Genomic DNA, 19,478 nt, shown 5'->3' with positions numbered 1-19,478 from the left:
CCCGGCCCAGCCCACGCCCCTGGCCTCACCCGCAGCGTCTCCAGTTCCTTCCGAGCCAGGCTAAGCTGCTTTTCCAGTTCCGCGATCTTGGCCATGGATTCGTTCTCCGCGTCCCGAAGCCGCTCTGTCAGCTGTGGCACCGGCACATGGTGAGCTACCACCCTCGGCCAAGCACTGGCACCGCCGGCGAGGGGGTGGCATCAGGCAAGGCTGCTCCGAAGGCCGGGGGAGGCTCCCACATCCGCTTAGCCCCGCGTGCTAACGGTGGGCCGAGCCTGCCACTTGGACCCACGTAAATAAGGACGGGATGGGGGGTGGTAGGTGGGGAGGAGTCCCAGGACCCCGAGTCAGGGATTGGGGTCCACGCATCCGTGGAGGAGGTGCCTGGCTTCCGCACGGACCCACGCAGCGTGGGAGCGCGCTGACGCCTCATTGAGAAAGACGACCAATTTGGGATTTGGATTTAGGTCAAACTCGGGTGCCAGGCAGACAGCCACGACCAACTCATTCCCAGAACGGTGTCCGCCATTCGGGAAAACTGACACATCCTGTAGGCCCACTGTGTGCGGGGCTGGGCTCGGAAACTGTGCTCACCAGTGCCACCTGCTCTTGTAGCTCCTCCATGTGCTCCAGCACAGCATTCTTGGTCTCTGTGTCCTCCAACAGCGCCCCAACATCAAACACATTGTCCAGGTACGCCTGGATCTGCACCTGTAGCTTGTCACTCTCGGTGAGCCGGAGCCTCTGTCCCCAGGCAGAAGAAAGGAGGTGAGGCCTGGCGTCTTCTCCCATCACTATTAGGGTAGGTCTAACTTATTATTTTTCTTTAATTTTTATTAAGATAGAATTCATTGGGCAGGGAGTTGGCCTAGTGGTAGGGTGTTTGCCTAGCGTGCAGGAAGATCAGGGTTCAATTCTTTAGTACCACATCCATAGAAAAGCCAGAAGTGGTGCTGTGGCTCAAGTGGTAGAACACTAACCTGGAGGAAGGCCCAAGGACAGTGCTCAGGCCCTGAGTTCAGATATTGTAAAATTTACCATTTTAGGCCAGGCACTGGTGACTCACACCTGTCACCCCAGGTCCTGAGGAGACTAGATCTGAGGATTCCAAGCCAGCCCCAGCAGGAAAGCCAGTGAGACTCTTATCTCCAATACACCACTCAGAAAATCGAGGTGACACAGTGGCTTAAAGTGGTAGAGCCTTATGAAAAAGAGCACAGACCCCCCAAGTTCAAGCTCCAGAACCAAAAATAATAATCATTGTAAAGTACCAAGTCAGTAGTTCTTAGTTTAGTCACAAGATTGTATAACCATCACCACTACTTCCAGAGCATTTCTTTTTTTGACACTCAGGACCTCACACTTTCTAGGCAGAGACTATACCATGTGAGCCACCCCTCTGGCTTTTTTCACTTTATATTTCATGGAGAGGGATTCTTTACCAGCCTCAGACCACAATCTTCCTAACTCTGCTTTTGGATCTGGAATTACTGGCATGCACCACCAAAGCCAACTTTTGGGGGGGGGGGAAGAGGGGAGTTGTAGGGATTGAACTCAGGGCCTAGGTGCGGCCTCAGAGCCTCTTTGTGCTCAAGGCTAACACTATCGCTTTAGCCACAGCGCCACGCCACACCACACCACACCACTTACCACTTTTTCTGAGTTTATTGGATAAGAGTCTCACAAACTTTTCTGGACTTCTCTGCCTGGGCTGGCTTTGAACCACAAACCTCAGATCTCAGCCTCCTGAGTAGCTAGGATTATAGGCCTAAGCCACTGGCTCCCAGCTAAAGCCAGCGTGTGTGTGTGTGTGTGTGTGTGTGTGTGTGTGTGTGTGTGTGTGTGTGTGTGTGTGTGTGTGTGTGTGTGTGTGTGTGTGTTTAGAGCTTTTTCTTTAATAGGGTTTCACATTTTGTCCAGTGTGTGTGTGTGTGTGTGTGTGTGTGTGTGTGTGTGTGTGTGTTTAGAGCTTTTTCTTTAATAGGGTTTCACATTTTGTCCAGTCTAACCTTGAACACTGATCTTCCATTCTCTGCCTCCAAAGTGACTGAGATTACAGGTGTGAGCTAACACTACCCCTTCTGAACATTTTCATTAGCCTAGAAGGAAACTCTGACCCCATTAGCAGCCACTTCCATTGTCTTCTCCCCATCTCTGGCCACCACTAATCTACTTTCTATTTCTATGAATTTATCCATTCTGGACATCTAATATACAGAAATCATATAATATCAGGCCTTTTGTACCTGGCTTCTTTTACTGTCAAGTTTCCAAGGCTCATATATACCGTAGCATGTCAAAATTTCCACCCTGGCAATGCCAAGATTTGAACCCAAATTTGTAGTAGGTGAGTGGGGCAGGGACAGCTGTAAAGCTTACCTCCAAGTACAGGTCCAGACCCAGATGAGTGAACTCGTATTGCAAGAAGACACGGAAGTTCATGTTCTCCACTGAGTGAACCACGATGTTGATGAATTGCATGCAGGCCACCTGGGATCCAGGGACAGCAGCAAAACTTGATCCACTGGATTGTTCAATGACTTCTAGACCTCATCGTCTACCTCCAAGTCTCCCTCCCTCTCCACAGTTCCCAGGTCATCTCCATGTCCCCCTCAGCCCAAACCCTCTCACCCCAATCTCTAACCTTCCCCTACTGGTGAATCAATTCTCACACTTTGCTAGGACTGGGCCCAGAGCCCAGCCCTGCAGCCACTTCCTGGACCCAATAGGCCTCAGCCCCCGTGCTGTCAAGCTTACCATGAAGTCGATGTTACTGTCCTCATTCCGGAAATATTCCATCAGCTTTTCAAAGCGATGCTGCTCCCCACACACCTGGGCCAGAGGCATGACATTCATTCACTGAGGATGAATGACTCCAGTGACTCAACCTCCATTTTGGCGGTTACCTCTCTTGTGCCTCTTCAGGCTTCTCTCCAGTTTCACCTAGGTCAGGTCACATCACTCTTCTGGCCTAAACCCCACTCCTCTCTCACTCTAACCTCAGGGCCTTTGCACTTGCTGTTCCAACTGTGTGGTGTGCTCTCCCATAATTTAGGCACCGTGCTCAGGCCCTTACTCTCTTACAGCCTTGCTCAAGCCTTTCGGTTGCCAATGAGGTCGTCCTTGACCAGTCTGAAACTTGTTCCCCTGCCTCCTCAGTATCCCTTCACTAAAAAACTTATTTTCTTGTGTATGTATGTGTGTGCACACGCATGCATATGTGAGTGTGCATCTGTACACACATGCCAGAACTAAGGCTTGAACTCAGGAACTGAGCACAATCTCAGCTTTTTCATTGAAGGCTGGTGCTCTACTACTTGCGCCACAGCTCTACTTCTGACTTTTTGGTGGTTAAAGGTAAGTCTCACCAGGCACCAGTGGCTCAAGCCTGTAATGCTAGCTACTCAGGGTGGCTAAGATCTGAGGATCAAAGTATGAAGCCAGCCCAGGCAGAAAAGTCCATGAAACTTATTTCCAGTAAACTCAGAAAGAGCCAGAAGTGGCACTGTGGCTCAAGTGGTAAAGCACTAGTTATAAGCATAAAGAGGCTTAAGGATAGCACCCAGACCCTGAGTTCATGCCCAACCCTCCAGGGTTGGAAAAATGGGGGTGGGGAGGTAAGTCTCATAGACCTTCCTGTCCTGGCTGGCTCCAAACCCTATCATCAGATCTCAGCCTTGAGTCACTAGGTTTACAGATGTGAGCCACTGGCACCTGGCTCCAGAGCACTTATTTTTTAATGCTTGATGGTATGCTCTTCTTTATTTCTCAGGTGTTTCTTTTGCTCACTAACATATGGCAGAGATCCAGTCCTTGCCCCATACATAGTAGACACAGTAAATCTTATTCTCTGAAGAATGATGCACACACTCAGCCTTCTCTCTATAGCTCCGTGCATGTGCCTCTTACAAACAGAGCCCACAACCTCAACATGTGTGGGTGGAGTCCAATTTGGATCTGGTAAGGCTGAGAGAAGCCTGTCCTTGTCCTTGTCACCCTTCACTGACTCTGTACCTGCCTTTCAGAACTTCCCTGTCCCAGATTATCCTCTGGGTCCCCCAAATGCCTATCCTACACCCTCTGCTACCCTATCGGAGGCTCCAACTGCCAGCAGCAGAACTCTGAGCAACACTGGAGGGGCAGGTGTGTGGATGGGTGCTTCAATACCTCCTTGAAATTGTTGAAGGCTGCAAGAATGATGTCATGTCCTCCCCGCACCAGGCACACGGCTGCCAACAGCTCCAGCACCAGAGCCTTGGTTCTGAGGAGAAAGGGGAGCAAGCAATCCCTACAGTAAAGGTGGAGGCATTCTACCTGGAGGAGGAGGGGCACTGAGGCTGGGCTGGGATGAGTCTGGGAAACCATCCTGAGAACTGAGCAGAAGCAGAGCAGGCTAAAGCAGGAGACAGGTTATAGGTGTGGACCTCACCTAGGATTCTTGTTGTTGAGGCTCAGAGCAATCTCATTGACACAGGCTGGATGGTTCATAACAAGGCTGAAACCAGACTAGGAAAAGAGGAAAGGTCATTGCCTCCAGACAGGCCCCCTGGACTGCCAGCACCTCCAACATAGTCAAAGCCATGACAGTTCTAGTCTCTGACGTTCTCAAGCTTAGCAAGTCTTTAGATTCAACCATAACCCCCTCTGCAGCCGCCAAACCTTAACACTGCCCCTCACTGAAATTCATGTTTTTCAGAGGCCAGGATGGGACACCCCGACATAGTACATTCATACAGGCCAGAGACACAAGAAAGATAAGCTCCACCCTGGCTCCTCCAAACACTACAGCCCAGATCCTGCTCTTCTGTGAACCCTGCCTGGTCTCCCATGTGACACCCAAGCACACCCCAGCCATGTTCAACACCACTCAGGGGGACTAGACAAGTAGACAGCAAAAATATGGGGCTTCTAGCTGGGTGTGGGGGCTCACACCTGGAATTGTAGCTACTCAGGAGGCTGGGATCTGAGGATAGCGGTTCAAAGCCAGTATGGGGACTAAAGGTGAGACTCTTATCTTCAATTAGCCACTAGAAAGTGGGAAGTGGGGCTGAGGCTCAAGGGGTAAGGCGTTAGCCTTGAGTTGAAGAACTCAAGGACAGTGCCCAGACCCAGAGTTCAAGCCCTACAACCCACCAAAAAAAAAAGAAAAAATATGGGGCTTCTTCTCAAGTCTCATCAGACTCAAATCAAGATGCTCTGCCTGACCTGTCAGGTCCCCAAGATTCTCTGGTGTGGGACAGGATACAGGGACAACTGAACTCAGAACCTCAAGCCCCAGAATAGTTCCCCAGATCGCCAAACCCATGCCCTCAACTGACCTGGTAGTTCATGATGGCACGCAGACACATAATGCAGACATGGACGTCGTCCTTCTGACTGACGATCCGGGAATTCCGCAGGGCCTTCCTGCTGTGGGCAGGGGTCATCCTGGGGGGGGGTGTGGGAGAGGCAGCAGGGTCAGCCCCAAGCCTTCACTTCTACTCCTTCCACCAGCAAGTAAGAGAGAAAGAACCCCTAGTACCTCATGTCACAGCTTCCTATCTACCCAACCAAAAAGGCCACTTCAGGGCAAGGTAGGTGTCCTCGAGCTCAAATCTGGGATCTCCCATGCCATGGGGGATAGTGGGGAGACCCTTATAGGCCTTGGCATGAAGAAGGGCTGCTGTGTTGTGAGGGCAGAAAACTGACAAGGAAAAAACAAACAACCAGCCAAAGCTTGGAAACGGCCATGAGAAAGTTGTCCACAAGGTGGCGCTGGCCGCTCCTTGGGCTCCTCTTCCATCTTGAGAGGCAGATTGTGAATGCAGACTGTTGTGCTTCAAGAACTCACAACTTACTAGACAAGTTACTTATCTCCCTGTGCCTCATAAGAAGGAATTGCAGCAATAGTACCTTTTTGGCAAGGCTGTTGAAACAATGAGATGAGCTCAGAACAGTGCTTGGCTCCTGTTACGTTCTATCAAGGAATACGCTCAATTTCTTTTGGCCCAAAATGTGTTTTCATTTTTGCAAAATGCCAACTGCAACATCCACATGTCTATCAATGTTGACGATTCTGTCACATCCTCAGTTACTCTAGAGCCTCTTACCTTCGCCCAAACCAGCCCTCCACTCTGCCCTTTCCCATTATTGCTGAACTATGTCTCAGTCTTTGCTCATTCTGTGCCTTCTTCCTAAAATGCCCTTTCAGCTGGGCATGGTGGCTCACGCCTATAATCCTAGCTACTCAGGAGGCTCAGAGCTGAGGATCAAGGTTCAAAGCCAGCTCAGGTATAAAAGGACCTGAGACTCTTATCTCTAATGAACCCCCTAGAAAACAGGGAAGTGGGGATGACTCAAGAGTTGGATGGTAGCCTTGAGCTAAAGAGCTCAGGGACAGCCCCCAGGCTGAGTTCAAGCTCCATGACCCACACAAAAAAAATGCCCATTCTTGCCCTCATGCTGTCTGGAAAGACCCCATCTGGGTAAGTCCAGTGTCACTTCTTCTGGGAAGCCCTCCTGATTCCTCCATGAAGTTTTCCAGTCACATCTCTGGGACCACCTGTCACTGAACCGACCCACTCCCCCACTAAACTGTGAGCCACCCCCTCAAAAAAAAAAAAAGGCAGGATGATCTGTCTTGGGAGGAATCTGACAGGTATCTAACCCAGGAAATGATAACCAGAGTGTCTAACTTGACAAACATACTGTGTGTGTTTGGGATGTAACATGCAAACCCACTGATGAGAGCTGAGTTTCCTTGATGCTCCAGAGTCACCTCTGTCCCCCTCCCTGCCTCCTACAGGACACCAAGGTCACAGCAGCCACGCCCAACAGTATCCTTTGCATGCCTCATCCAACCCACCACCACCCCAGGAAGTCAGCCAGGCATGCACCTCCACCAGGTGGCTACGTACCGGGGAGAAGGGGGACACCTGGAGGCCGTGTGGGAGAAAACAAGGAATTAGATGGATACACGAAGGGTTCTGCCAACCAACCCAGAAACCCCCGCCTTATCCCGGACCCAGTCGGAATCCAGCCTCTGAAGGCTTCTTAGCATATCAGCATCCTGAGCTTTGCATGACACTGATTCTGTTCCCCGCCCCCCTCATGCCTGGCTGCACCTTCCCCAGCCCCTCACACCCTGGGTGGGCCTGACTAGAGGAAGCATTGACTCCTCCATTTCTCTACCACCTTGTCTTAGAGACACATACTTGATAGTCAAGTGACGATTTCTGGGCATAGATGAGGGTGGTCCCTTGCTGAGATCTTCTACTGACTGCTCTAGTGGCTTGATTTTCTCCACACTGGAGGCCCCGTTGTCTGTGCTCTCCATGTCATATCTGGAGGGGAGATGCAGGCACTTCAGGGTGAACTGCAGGGTAAGACAGGAAAGGCTGGGGTAGGAAGGGGAGGCTGTGCTCTTGGCTGTACGCTGAGCACAGTGGAGGGAAAGAGAATGTCCTTTCTTGATCAAGGAAGGCCTCAGAAAGGAATCTGTCTAAGGCCATGTGTAGGGTTCCCCCATGGTCTGCGTGGAACTGGCAGGAAGACACAAGGGACAAGCAGGATCGAGGTCTGAGGAGTGGCTTACGTGACAGAGCACTGGGCGAAGGCCAGGTACTCCAGGAGCACATCCAGGCCACAGTTCTCTTCATTGAGGAACTCCTGCACCCACCTGCAGGACAGGACTCCCTCAGTTGCAGTCAGGAAGTAGGCCTGCCCCACAGGGCACCAAGCAGGCACAGCAAGATCCTCTGGGTGCCCTTACCCCAGAAGACCCCACCCCACCCACCACCTCAGGAGACCCTGCGATGTGAAAGGCCCAGAGGGGGAGACCTGAGTTCTGGCTCACCCGATGTGGTTGGTCCTCAGGGAGGTCTCCAGCTCCCGCAGCACCTGCGTGGACTCCTGAACTCGCCTCTTAAACTAGGGACCAAGAACAAGGAGTCTAGTGGGTGGAACCCTGCCTCCACAGTCCCCTCAGATTCTAGGGCAAAAGCCAGCAGTACCCACCCCCACCCTACACGCAAGGCCTTTTACACTCAGCCTCCCCCACCACTTGTACATGCCTGCCCTGCACAAAGAGCACTCAGGGACTCTGCAGTCCTCCCACACACACACAGGATCCACACATGGTATATGCACATACAGACCTCCACATGGACACACAGCTTCCACGCACATATCCCAACAGACACAGCCAACACGACACCCTGGATACACACACAGGGTTTTCCACACACCCACACGGGAACACATGAGTTTCTCTCCACTCTACCCCTCCCCACCATCTTTGCTCTCTCTCTATTCATGGACTCAGGAGTATATAAACACATATATCCAAAAATACACCCATGATACACACATATACACATCCATGCAGGATAGCATGCATACCTACACACACATGTGTACCTGTGTAAATAAATACAGGATACACAAAGGAAACTATAAAATTGCTCACCCAAAGTACTCTGAGTCTCCTATAAATGCACACACATGCACACACACTCACACGCACATGCACTCAGCTAATCTACCTGCCCAGAGCTTGAAAGGTGCCAGGGGGTGGGGGGTACAAAACAAAAGGGGAGACATATACCCCCAGGTTGGGCATCCAGTCAGCAGCTACTTTTCGGCTGACCCCACCAGTATCCAGGTAGCTCTTCAGCTTCTGGATGTAGGCTGCAGGGGGGTTCTTGACTTGAAACCGCTCCTGGGGAGATAGATGGGGTTCACAGGGGCTGGCTATGGCTACTGCAGGGCCACTGGCCAGAGTTTCCTTTTTTCTCTCTCCTGGGTTTTCAGGTTGTCTTAAGTTATGTCAGAAATACCTAGTGCAGAGGACCTGTCCTGCCTTAGGGACTCAGTGAGACCATAGGTGTTACTGGACTAGAGCAAGAGGCGCGCTCAGGCCCCCATTGCCAGGACCTCCCCTAGCCGTCCTGCTGACCTCTGACGGTAGGGACCGGTGTATATGTTATCTTCTCCAGGGCTCCACAAAGCAACTCAGAATCGTCCTGCCTCAGCTCTGACAGCCTCTCCCCACACAAGGCAGGAACCACACCATTCAGATGTGCCCAGCCACCCACTCCAACGCTCTGCTCTCCAGCCTCTGAGCGCCAGCCTGAGCCCCTCAGGAGCCCCTGAGGCACTCTCCACTTCTGTCCTCATCCCAGCCATACCCAGCTAGAGAGCTGCCCAGCCCGCCCATTCCATTAGCGTGAGGTGAGGGGGGGCAGTATGTATGACTGGTGCTTTCCAGCTACCATGTCTCAGCCAGAGGCCCATGCCTCCCTTTCTGGATCCCAAAGCACTCAAGCCCTACCCCCACCCCAGTAAGGAGACAAGTCCTCTCGGTGTCCAGCAGCTAGAGGGGCAGCAGCTGCCCATCTGTGAGCCCAGAACTCAGACTGAGTTCCAAGGGGCAGCAGTCTGAACTATCTGGCCTTGAAAGGCTGCTGCTTTACTCTCTCTCCTCTGACCCACAGGGAAAAGAGGGCAGGGGTTCCTTCCCATGGACATCAAGGCAGAGGGAAGAGTGGCCGAGGTGTCCAGACACCCACCTGGTCACAGATCAGCTCCCACTTCTTCTCGTTGTCATACTGGCTCAGCAGCTCGACCTTGTCTGGGGGCAAGTTCATGCAGTTCTAGGAGGAGAGAAAGGGAAGATGATGAGAATGTTAGGGCACTATCAGGAAATTCATTAAGTTCCCTTGGAGGCCTGTGTCATCCTTTCATCCCAGGAGATAAATGGTATTAGAAAACTGAGGCCCAGGGAGGCAGAGAGCCATATCCCCCTAACCCAGAATCTACAAAGGGACCCGGAGTTGGTTTTGCCAGTACTGGGGGCTTGAACTCACCCAGCCTGAGCACCATCCCTTAGCTTTTCACTCAAGGATGGATGGAGCTCTAGCACCAGACACTCCTCTGCTTCTGGCTTTTTTTTTTTTTTTTTTGGTGGCTAATTGGAGATAAGAGTCTTACAGACTTTCCTGCCCAGGCTGGCTTCAAACCTTAACCTTCACATCTCAACTTCCTGTGTAGCTAGGATTACAGGCAGGCGTGAGCCACTGGCTCCCTGCCTGGACCCAGAGTTTTATATGTGCTTACAACTGGGTCTCATTGTATATCCTAAGCAGTCTTGGAACTCCCTACGTAGCTGAAGGTGACCTCAATTTTGTGATCCTCCTGCCTCTTCCTCCCAAGTAATGTAATTATGTGTGTACACCTGGCTCTCCTCGACTCAGGATCTGAATTCAAATCTAATGGGACTCTGTCACACACAGAGTCTCCCTGGCACATCTGGCATGAGGCAGGCAGGTGCCTTCCCTAGGTTCCACCTTCCCCAAATGTGTTAGCTTCCCTATCCTGGAAAGAAGTTGGCAGACCAGCCAGGTCCAGCTGCAGTGATAAGGCAATGACCCCTTCCCACATACCACCACACACCCCATTCCCATATGCACAGACCCAGTCCAGAGTGCCAATGCCAGCAAGGGCAGAGCAGCCTCCTTCCCCAATCTTCTCCAGGGCCTTCCACCAGGTCCTTTCAAGGAGGGGGGGATGAGACAGGGGCAGCATGTCATGTGTCATGGCTGAAGGTGTGTCAGAAGCTAGAAGTAGGCCACTCAGCCACAGCACAGCTAGAATACTAGGCAGTGTTGCTGAAAGCCCAGAATGGAACTCCCCTCAAAAGCTAAGGAAATTCAGCAAGAAACCCTGCCTTGGTTCTTTCCTTGCCACACTGCCCCTGTAATACAATCCAGCTTGGAGCTGCAGAATGGACCAAGTGTTGCCAGAACTTGAGGCTGCCTAGACCCCAACACTTGACAAATCTCCCCTAACAAACCCAGAAGACAAGGCCAGTTCATTCCAACTCAGGAAGCTCCAGGTTTATTGAGAGCTGAGTTCTATATCAAGCCTCTAAAGACAGTTGTTGCCTTCACGGAGTCCTCAGTCTAGCCGAGGCAGTATTGGACTGTCACCAGCCCTAGGGATAAGGAGCACACACCCTCCATCACGTGGCTCTAAGGAAAGGTCACACATGCCTGAAGCAGCCAGGGAGCCAGGCCCACCCAAGGCTCCTCTGCCAGCTTCCTCTCTTGGTGGCTAAGCCTAGATCTGGGGCTCTAACTAGACCTCACCCCCAAATCACTGCCTTGAGTCAGCCTCACACAACAGGAAATGGGGTGTTCTCATCCCCCATTGCCTAACTTTCCGGCTGGGGCCCTACTTGAGAGGTGAAATTGTCCTCCAACCAGACTCCTGGGCCAGCTAGGGGTGGGGTACGTCATTCCTGCCTGCTCCCCCCCCCTATATTGTGAAAGACAGCCTGGACTGAGGAAAATGCTGCAACACCCACCTCCCCGCCCCCCAGATGTCTGAAACCAAGCCAGGTCCTGATGCATGAGAGGACTGCCCAAGAAGGGTCCTTCAGCATGTAGGTTGGGGGAACTTTGCTAGTGGGCCTGGAAACTATCATCCCTCTGTTACCCACCCCGCAGTGGGGAGCAGTGGCACTGAGGTGCTGTATATGCCTGGAGAAAGGAGGAAGTCAATGCCAGGCGACAGAGGAAGACACCAAGCCCTAACATCTGAGCCACAGAAGGGTCAGCCATCTAACAGGAACTTTCTGGGTCCTTACCAAATGTTTTGTGCTAGAATGGCCCTCAAGTCATGACAGCCAGCTTTCCCTGAATGTGTACCAGGCCAGCCAGCACTCAGAGCTCTGCACGCTGATGGCGGGCCTTCTCCCCCCCCACACACACACCCCCACCTGCCTTCCTTGGCACTGTTACTATGCCCATCTCACAGGTGCACTGATTCATTCCCTGACCTGTCCAAGGTCACATAGGAAGCCAGTAAAAAAGAAACTGGCAGGCAGGCTTTGAACCCAGCCCTGGTGGGCTCCTCCTGAGCAGTCCCAGGGTATGTGCTGGAAAGGATAGAAGCTTCTTGGGGGTCTTGGAGCATCCATCCCAACAGTGATGGAAGACAAGGTACTCCTTCCCCACCTGGGCCTCCTCAGGGCCCAGGCCCTTGTGCCAGCCTGCTAGACATGCTATATTTAGGCTCTGAAATCAGAAATAGCTCTGACAGCGTTGAACACTAATTAGCAGCTGCTCCCAGGCTGTGGCTGTGCCCACCGAAGAGATGGGCACCCAGGGAGTGGGAGAAGGGCCAACAAATGCCACTCACTTGGGGTGATATGAGGCCACTCTCTGAAAACAGGAGCAGGGCCCTAACCTGGACCAACAAAGAGGGATAGCATGGAAACTGGGGGAGCAAACATCACTCGGCTAGGAAAGGAAGATCCAAGCAGTCCAGGTGTGTGGGTAAGGGCACATCTGTGAGGCAGAGGGACCAGAATGGGACTCAAAAGACCCACCCAACCCTATCGCTTCTTGGTTCCTGAGCTTCCTCTTCCATTAAATGGCACTCTGAGAGAAACTCAGGTGAAAAGCTGCTTTGGGAGGGCAGGGCGGAAGTATGGCCTGGTGGTAGAGTGCTTGCATGAAACCCTAGGTTTAATTCCTCAGTACACATACATAGAAAAAGCTGGAAGTGGTGCCATGGCTCAAGTGGTAGAGTGCTAGGCTTGAGAAAGCTCAAGGACAGTGCCCAGGTCCCGAGTTCAAGTCCTAGGACATTTTTTTAAAGGCTGTTTTGTTTTGTTGTTATTGGATTTGGCTTGTTGTTGTTGTTATTGTTTTGTACCAGTCTTACAGCTTGAACTCAGGGTCTATGCACTATTCCTGAACACAGTGCCACTTCTGGCTTTTTCTGTGTATGTGGTACTGAGGAATTGAACCCAAGACCTCATGCATGCTAGGCAAGCACTCTACCACTAAGACACATTGCTAGCCCAACTTTTTTTTTTCCTCAAAGCTAGTGCTCTACCACTTACGCCACAGCACTACTTCTGATTTTTTGATGATTAATTGGAGTTAAGAGTCTCACAGAGCTGGTTACAGTGGCTTGTCCTATAATCTTAGCTACTCAGGAAGCTAGAATCTGAGGATCACAGTTCAAAGCCACCCTGAGCCTGAAAATCCATGAGACTTTTATCTCCAATTAACCACCAGAAAACCATAAGTGGTGCTGTGGCTCAGAGTGGTAGAACACTAGCCCTGAGCTAAGGATTCAGCTCAAGGACAGCACTCAGGCCCAGAGTTCAAAGCCCATGACCGACTGAGAGGGGAAAAAAAAAAAAAGAGAGTCTCACAGACTTTCTGCCTGGGCTGGCTTCCACAGTCAGTGTCAGATCTCAACCTCCTAAGTAACTAACTAGGGTTACAGTTGCCAGTGCTCAGCAGAGCTGTGGTTTAATGTTAGGAGTAGTCTTCCAGCGCTCAACACTAAGAAGAAATATCTCGTAGGATCACAGGGGTGGGCGGAAATCTACAGAAGACCCTAAGGCAGGGTATGGTGGAGCGAACAGAAATTTGTGAAGACATCCAGAAAAGATTGATCTGTCTCCAAGGCTTGGTGAAACTTGAACTGACCCTTCAGCTCCTTTCCCAGCTGCACCAGTGCTTTGGGTCAGAGGAGGAAGAGAGCTATAGGGTATGGCCGAGGAAAGGAGCGAATTTCCCACCTTTTCTATTAGAGTGTGTGGTGACCATCTCCTCCCTGCCAGAGCCTCCTGGGGTCAGAGAGAGACACCACACAGGAAACCAGCCCCACAGGCTCATACTAGGAGCCCGCCCCCTTCCCCCCCCTTCTCCCCCACCATGTTGACTTCCACAGGCTCTGTCCCAGAGCTCTATCCCAAGAGACCTAGAGCTGCAACTTCATCTGGACAGGGCCACACCCTGCAGTTGCACTTTCCATTTGAGCATCTAGGCCTCAGCCCACCGGCCCATCCTTTCCCCAACACCCTATCCCACACCCCCTGTGGGCCCCAAAGTGCCCCTAAATATAGACCTCAAGCCCACTGTTAAGGCCAGAAGCCAGGCAAACCCCCAGCCTCTATTCTGTATCTCCCTATACCTCTGTGTGGCCTCAATCTTGGCTTTTAAGCTCTCAGCACATCTGTAGAAATAATCAATTGCATCCACTTCATAAAATCTCCAGATATAGACTCTCTGGTGCTCTTACACACTTAAAGGAAGCTGTGGGGGTGACCCACCCTGTATTAGGTACTGAAAACTCCTAAGGTCCCCAGGTCCCTACAGGTCTTGGTCCCCTGTAGCAAAGCCAGGCTAAATAGAATAGGAACCAAAACACTAGACCCTGTCCAAATTATCCAGGCTGCAAGAAATCAACAACAATAAAACAAATGCTCCCAAAACATTTCTTCTGGGTTAATGCCACCTAAAGACTCTACATCTATTGTTAACTCAGTTGAGGAAGATGCTATTATAATCTTTATTGTAGAAAGGGAAACAGAGACACGGGGCAGTTGACTGCCCAAGGATATCTAGATGGCAAATTGGTGAACAGAACTCGGTTTCCTGAGAAGGCCAGTGGGGTCCAGAGTTCTATGGACAGCCTGGCCTCAGGCCCCTCATCTCTGAAGAACCCATAATAGCCAGCCAGAGCCTCTTCCTGACACCTAGCACCCTACACTTCCTGTTGTTGCCCATACTGAGCTCTTACTCATTGGGGAACACCCCCACCAGCACCCCTCGGTGTGAGGAAGTGGAGGCCTGCCACCGCTCCTCCTTTGCACACCGAGAGCTGCCCTGCTAGCTGCCGTTGGCCCCACCGCAGCCCCACCCTCCAGGAGAGGTGGGCCCTCCCTCTCGTGGTTTCCGGCCACCACACAGTTTTCAGTCTAGGCCTTGCTGCTGCAGACCTGCGTAATGGCTGCGAGGTGGCCGGTTTACCAGAGCAGAAGACCTACGTGGTAACCCAGGATGTTCTTGAGAAGACAGACGGGCTCCAAGATGGGGAGGACCAGCTCAGCAACCTCTTACTCACAGAGAAGCCCAGCAATGGGCATTTCCTCATGACCAGGCATTGTGCAGACCACTCCATTTAATCCCCTTTATAACACTAAACATGTCATTGTGTGTAAAGAAAACTGTTTTCATAATGTGGTAGTTATCATGTTCCCCTCACATGTAAGGAATGCTGAAGTTCAGAGAGGTGGAGTAACTCAGGTCTAAGGTACTAAGTGCTGAAGATAAAATTCCATCCCCAAACTTGATGATTCCCTTTGCCCCCTGAATTCAGGAAACTTTCCCTGCCTTTCTCCTGAGTGACCACTCTACCCCCTTCAAAGGCAGGAAGGCCCAAGCCACCTTCCAGAACTCTCTATTCCCAGGGAAAGTACCAAGATAGCTAGCCCCTAAGAGCAACCCCACCTGCTCCTGCCCATCTCACCCAGCTCTTTGCCAACAAGGCCCCAGATGCCATTGTGAATCATATTCACCACTTCCCTGCATTTCCAGGCCAGTATGTGCCAGGCCTGCCTGCTGAGAATGTCTACCCACAGCCTCTGCACAGCCCAGAATCTGACCACAGGATGACACCCCCAGTGAGCTAGTCTGTGGGAGATAGAGGGAAGGAAGCACCAGGGTCTGAGTAATCCCACCCTCACCCCTAGTTGCAGGCCCACAACATCAGGAGCTCTACCCCAGAGGAGTTGCTGGCCTGGGAGACACACCTCCATCACAGGCTGGCAGAATGGAGACACCTAGTCTGCTGTGAAGGGCCTGACTAGAGTCAGGCCTTCCGGGGCCCTAGGGCACATCCTGATTGCCCCACATAGCCTGGTCAAGTGCCCATGTCCTGGACATGGGTAAGTTCACCCTAGGGGCTAGGTCCTCAACATATGATATGCCCTCTGAGTGCCAACATCACTCTCAGTCTTACCTCCACTTATCCCTGAGCCCCAAGGATATAGGATGCTCTCTGCCCAAGCAGATCAGGGCACCCTATCTATGCCCAGTTATACATATACTCCTGGTAGGCTATCCCAAATCCTCACCCCACATGCCTCCTCCCAAGGAAGGCAGGAAGATGCTGGAAGATACCCAGCCTTGGGCAGGGCGTAGGAGAGCCGCAGGCTTGGAGCCTGGCTGGCTGGCATTCCCACTATCCCAGCAGGCCCCTGGAGCTGGGCAGCCACGCTCCTCCGTGTTGCTAAGGCAGCAGCCAGAAACCCTGGCTCAACCTGCTCTTCCTTCCCACCCCCACTGGAAGCAGGACACCCCTCTCTCACAGCCCAGCACACAGAAAGGGGTTCTCTACACCACCTTCCCAAGTGGGGAGACTGTTGGAGATACCCCAAACCCAGAAGAGGAGTCCCATCCAGAAAAGGAGCAGTTTGGGGTATAGAGACCTACTCCCCTCCAGGGACGGAAGGGTCATGTTGAAATGACAGGAAGAGGTTCTCTGAGGTCATGGTGACCAGTACTATAGGTGGTGCCCTTCCCCCTCTAAAAATAAAATCTAGACTCTTCTCTTAAGACATAGCCTAAGGGGCTGGGAAGGTTAGCCTAGTGGTAGAGTGCTTGCCTAGCATGCACAAAGACCCAGGTTCGAGTCCTCAGTACCACATACATAGAAAAAAAAAGCCAGAAATGGTGCTGTGGCCCAAGTGGTAGAGCTCTAGCCTTGAGAAAGATCAAGGACAGTGCTTAGGCCCTGAGCTCAAGGCCCATGAATGGCAAAAAAAAAAAAAAAAAAAAGACATAGCCTAAGGATGAGACTTAGCTCTGACCCCTAAAATGGGGTCAAATGAAGCTACCCTCTGAAACACTCATGGCCAGACTTATGGGTTCAGCCTGATCTTTTGCCTTGGGCAGCCTCAAGCAGAGGTCAAGACTGTCACTCTAGGGTGGGAGGCTTGTGTCCCTGCTAGTGAAGAGTGGAAAGAGCCAAGTTTTTAACCAATATAGATCTCAGTCATAACAAGATGAAAGATTAACTAGGAGAGATGTGGCTTAGTGGGAGAGTGCTTGCCTAACATGCACAAAGCCCTGGGTTCGATTCCTCAGTACCACCCACATACACAGAAAAAGCCGGAAGTGATGCTGTGGCTCAAGTGGTAGACTACTAGCTTTGAGCACAGACAGGCTTGGAGATAGAGAGCCCAGGCCCCGAGTTCAAGCCCTAGAACTGGCAAACAAATGAAAGATGAGCTGGACCTTCCCCAGGAAGAGGATATAAATATAGTAGGGTTCCTGGGAACCCAACCACCAGACCACCCTCTAAGACACCTCTCCAGACCTTCTCTCCACCCTGCCACCTTTGCTCCACCTCAAGCCAGAACACAGAGGGACCAACCCACACTAACCCAATCCAGTGTGTGTGTGTGTACTCGGGTTTGAACTTGAATTCAGGGCCAGAGATCTGTCCCTTAGCTTTTTCACTCAATACTCACATGCTACCATTTGAGCCACAGACAGTTCCATTTTTCTTTTCTTTTCTTTTTAATTGGAGACAAGAGTCCCATAGACTTTCCTGCCCAGGCTGGCTTCAAATCACCGTCCTCAGATCTCAGCCTCCTGAGAAGCTAGGATTACAGGTGTGAGCCACCAGCGCCCAGCTTAGGAGGGATTACCTAAAATGAGGGCCACAGGAATCCACTCCCAGGCAAAAATGGGTAAGTGACACAGAGAGCCCATCTGGACTTCCCAACTGCAGTGGCATTTTATGTGACTTAGCCAGTCAGTTATGGCCACAAATTGCCTGGGACAGTAAGGTTCCACACCTGCATGGGGATGTCCACACTAAACTTTGGATTTTCCCCAGATCTGAATTATCCACATGGCTCCTCCCATTAGCATGCATAACAAAGAACAGCCTAGACCTCACCCCTCACCTCCAAAGCTTGCTGAGATGGTCACAAACCCATGGTACCCCCAGAAAGCTCCCCCAACGTTTGTATCTCATGTCCCCTCCCCTCATCTAGTCAGCTCAGCTTAGCCTTGCTGAGATCTGGGTTTGGGATAGGAAGAGTCAGAGCAGGTGGAGAGATGGGTAAGCCAGTGGCTGACCTGAGTCCTTCCTCCTCCCCACCCAAGCAAGATGCCTTCACAAGGTCAGACACCACACACATAGCATCATCACCACATTCTTCCAGGACCCCTCTTAGCTTTCCCTGGGAGTGGGCAGCTGCCAGGATTCTCAGGAGCTATTTGTTAGAAGATGGCCTGTTGGGGCCATGCAGAGGGTCAAGCAAATAGGGCTGAGTGGTTGAGCTGAAGGTAGGGAAAAGGCTAGAGGTAGGCAAAAGACAAAGATGGAGCCAACACCACTTTGCTGCCTTCCCCCCCCCACCCCACCCACCCCTGGGGCCTCCATCCTCAGATGTGCAGTGCCAGCCTGCTCAAACTGGGAAGAGCTCTGGGAAACAGCCCAGCCTTACCGCCTGTCACCAGTGTCCAGCAAGGGACAGCAGACAGGCCACACCAGGCAATTAGAGAGGGGAGCCAGGAAGAGGGCTGAGATAGAGAGGGAAGTGAGAATGGGTGCCCTTCCTCTTCCCTGCTTCTGCTGCCTCCCATCTGTCTTGGGGACCCCTAACTGCACTGGCACGTGCACCCAGTCATGTTTTAACTGCTCATCAACTCAGCTTGAGTTGATGGCTTCCTCCCCAATGGCTTAGACTCCAGCAACCTCCTCCCTACCCCAACCAAAGAAAAATTCCCAGAACGGATGGGGACTTCTATACTTTTGCTCCACCCCAAGTCAGGGGTGCATCAACCCACGCGGACCCCACCCTTTGGAATCTCACTCCCTTCAGTGGTCAGGAGGAGATGCTCAAGATGAGGGGCACAGGCCTTCTGGGCATATGGGGGTGAGAAGCACAAGTGCTGGTTCTTCAGGATCTGCCCACCTACCCACCCGCCTCCGGGGGCGGCGGCGGGGACACAGGCACAAACCAGGACCAGACACTTCCACTGGGTCCCGGGCTTGTTAAGAGGCTGAGTCGTGACCCTTCCATCTTTGACCCTGAGACACAGAAGGGCGGATGCTCCAGACCCGCACCCGGCAGCGGGGCCTGCGTGGCGTGGAGAGCTCCCCCACCCCGCGAGTGCTCCGCTCCACACCCCCCCACAGGACGTTTCTGTGGAAGACCTTTAGAGCCAGGAGCGTGGGAGGAGGGGGTGTCTGGGGGGACATCCTGGGCCACTGCAGAAGAAAGTTTTTCGGGGGTGGGGGGGTGGAGAGTGCTAAGTCACCGAGAGAAGCCACTGCCCCTCCCACCCTCCCGGAGGGGGGCAGCGCAGGGATGGGGATCTCTAAGCGGCACCTGAGCACCCCCCTCCCGGGGCGGGGACGCGCGCGGAGCCCCCCCCCCCGCCCCTCTCCCGGTGGCTCGGGCACGGACCCGGCGCACTCACCAGGACGCGGTTGAATCGCTCCTCCAGCTCCCCGGCGGCGGGCATCGGCTGCTTGGGGGCGGCGGGCTGCTTGGGGGGCGACGCGGTGGGGCCCGCGGGCTGCTCGGCGCTGCCGGCCGCGTTGCCCATGGTGGTCCCCACCCAGCCGGCCAGGCGTCTCCAGCCTCGGAAATCCAGGGTGTCGGGGAGGGGGAC

The 19,478-nt window shown here is 52.6% G+C and overlaps 1 protein-coding gene across 4 annotated transcripts in view; it reads right to left on the bottom strand.

Annotated features, from left to right (window-relative positions):
• The window catches only part of Fmnl1 (formin like 1), a 25,206-nt gene extending 5,728 nt beyond the window's left edge, over positions 1-19,478 (bottom strand). The window contains exons 1-14 of one of the 4 annotated variants that reach the window (XM_090350042.1): positions 19,284-19,478; positions 9,549-9,632; positions 8,585-8,698; positions 7,835-7,908; positions 7,574-7,657; positions 7,194-7,322; positions 6,897-6,914; positions 5,319-5,427; positions 4,430-4,506; positions 4,168-4,261; positions 2,758-2,832; positions 2,380-2,490; positions 595-744; positions 30-131 (exon numbers count right to left, since the gene is read on the bottom strand). In XM_090350042.1, coding sequence (XP_090206168.1) covers positions 30-131; positions 595-744; positions 2,380-2,490; positions 2,758-2,832; positions 4,168-4,261; positions 4,430-4,506; positions 5,319-5,427; positions 6,897-6,914; positions 7,194-7,322; positions 7,574-7,657; positions 7,835-7,908; positions 8,585-8,698; positions 9,549-9,632; positions 19,284-19,412 — 1,350 coding nt within the window. In that variant the 5' untranslated portion in view covers positions 19,413-19,478. The remainder of the gene's footprint in view (positions 1-29; positions 132-594; positions 745-2,379; positions 2,491-2,757; positions 2,833-4,167; positions 4,262-4,429; positions 4,507-5,318; positions 5,428-6,896; positions 6,915-7,193; positions 7,323-7,573; positions 7,658-7,834; positions 7,909-8,584; positions 8,699-9,548; positions 9,633-19,283) is intronic. The other 3 variants (XM_090350041.1, XM_090350044.1, XM_090350043.1) reach the window with 3 other exon arrangements.

The sequence above is a fragment of the Megascapheus bottae genome, chromosome 17, assembly GCF_031878675.1.
Source record: "Megascapheus bottae isolate mThoBot1 chromosome 17, mThoBot2.hap1, whole genome shotgun sequence".
In the NCBI taxonomy this organism is placed as follows: Eukaryota; Metazoa; Chordata; class Mammalia; order Rodentia; family Geomyidae; genus Megascapheus; species Megascapheus bottae.
The sequence above is the reverse complement of the archived record's forward strand: the minus strand, read 5'-3'. Positions and strand labels throughout refer to the sequence as shown.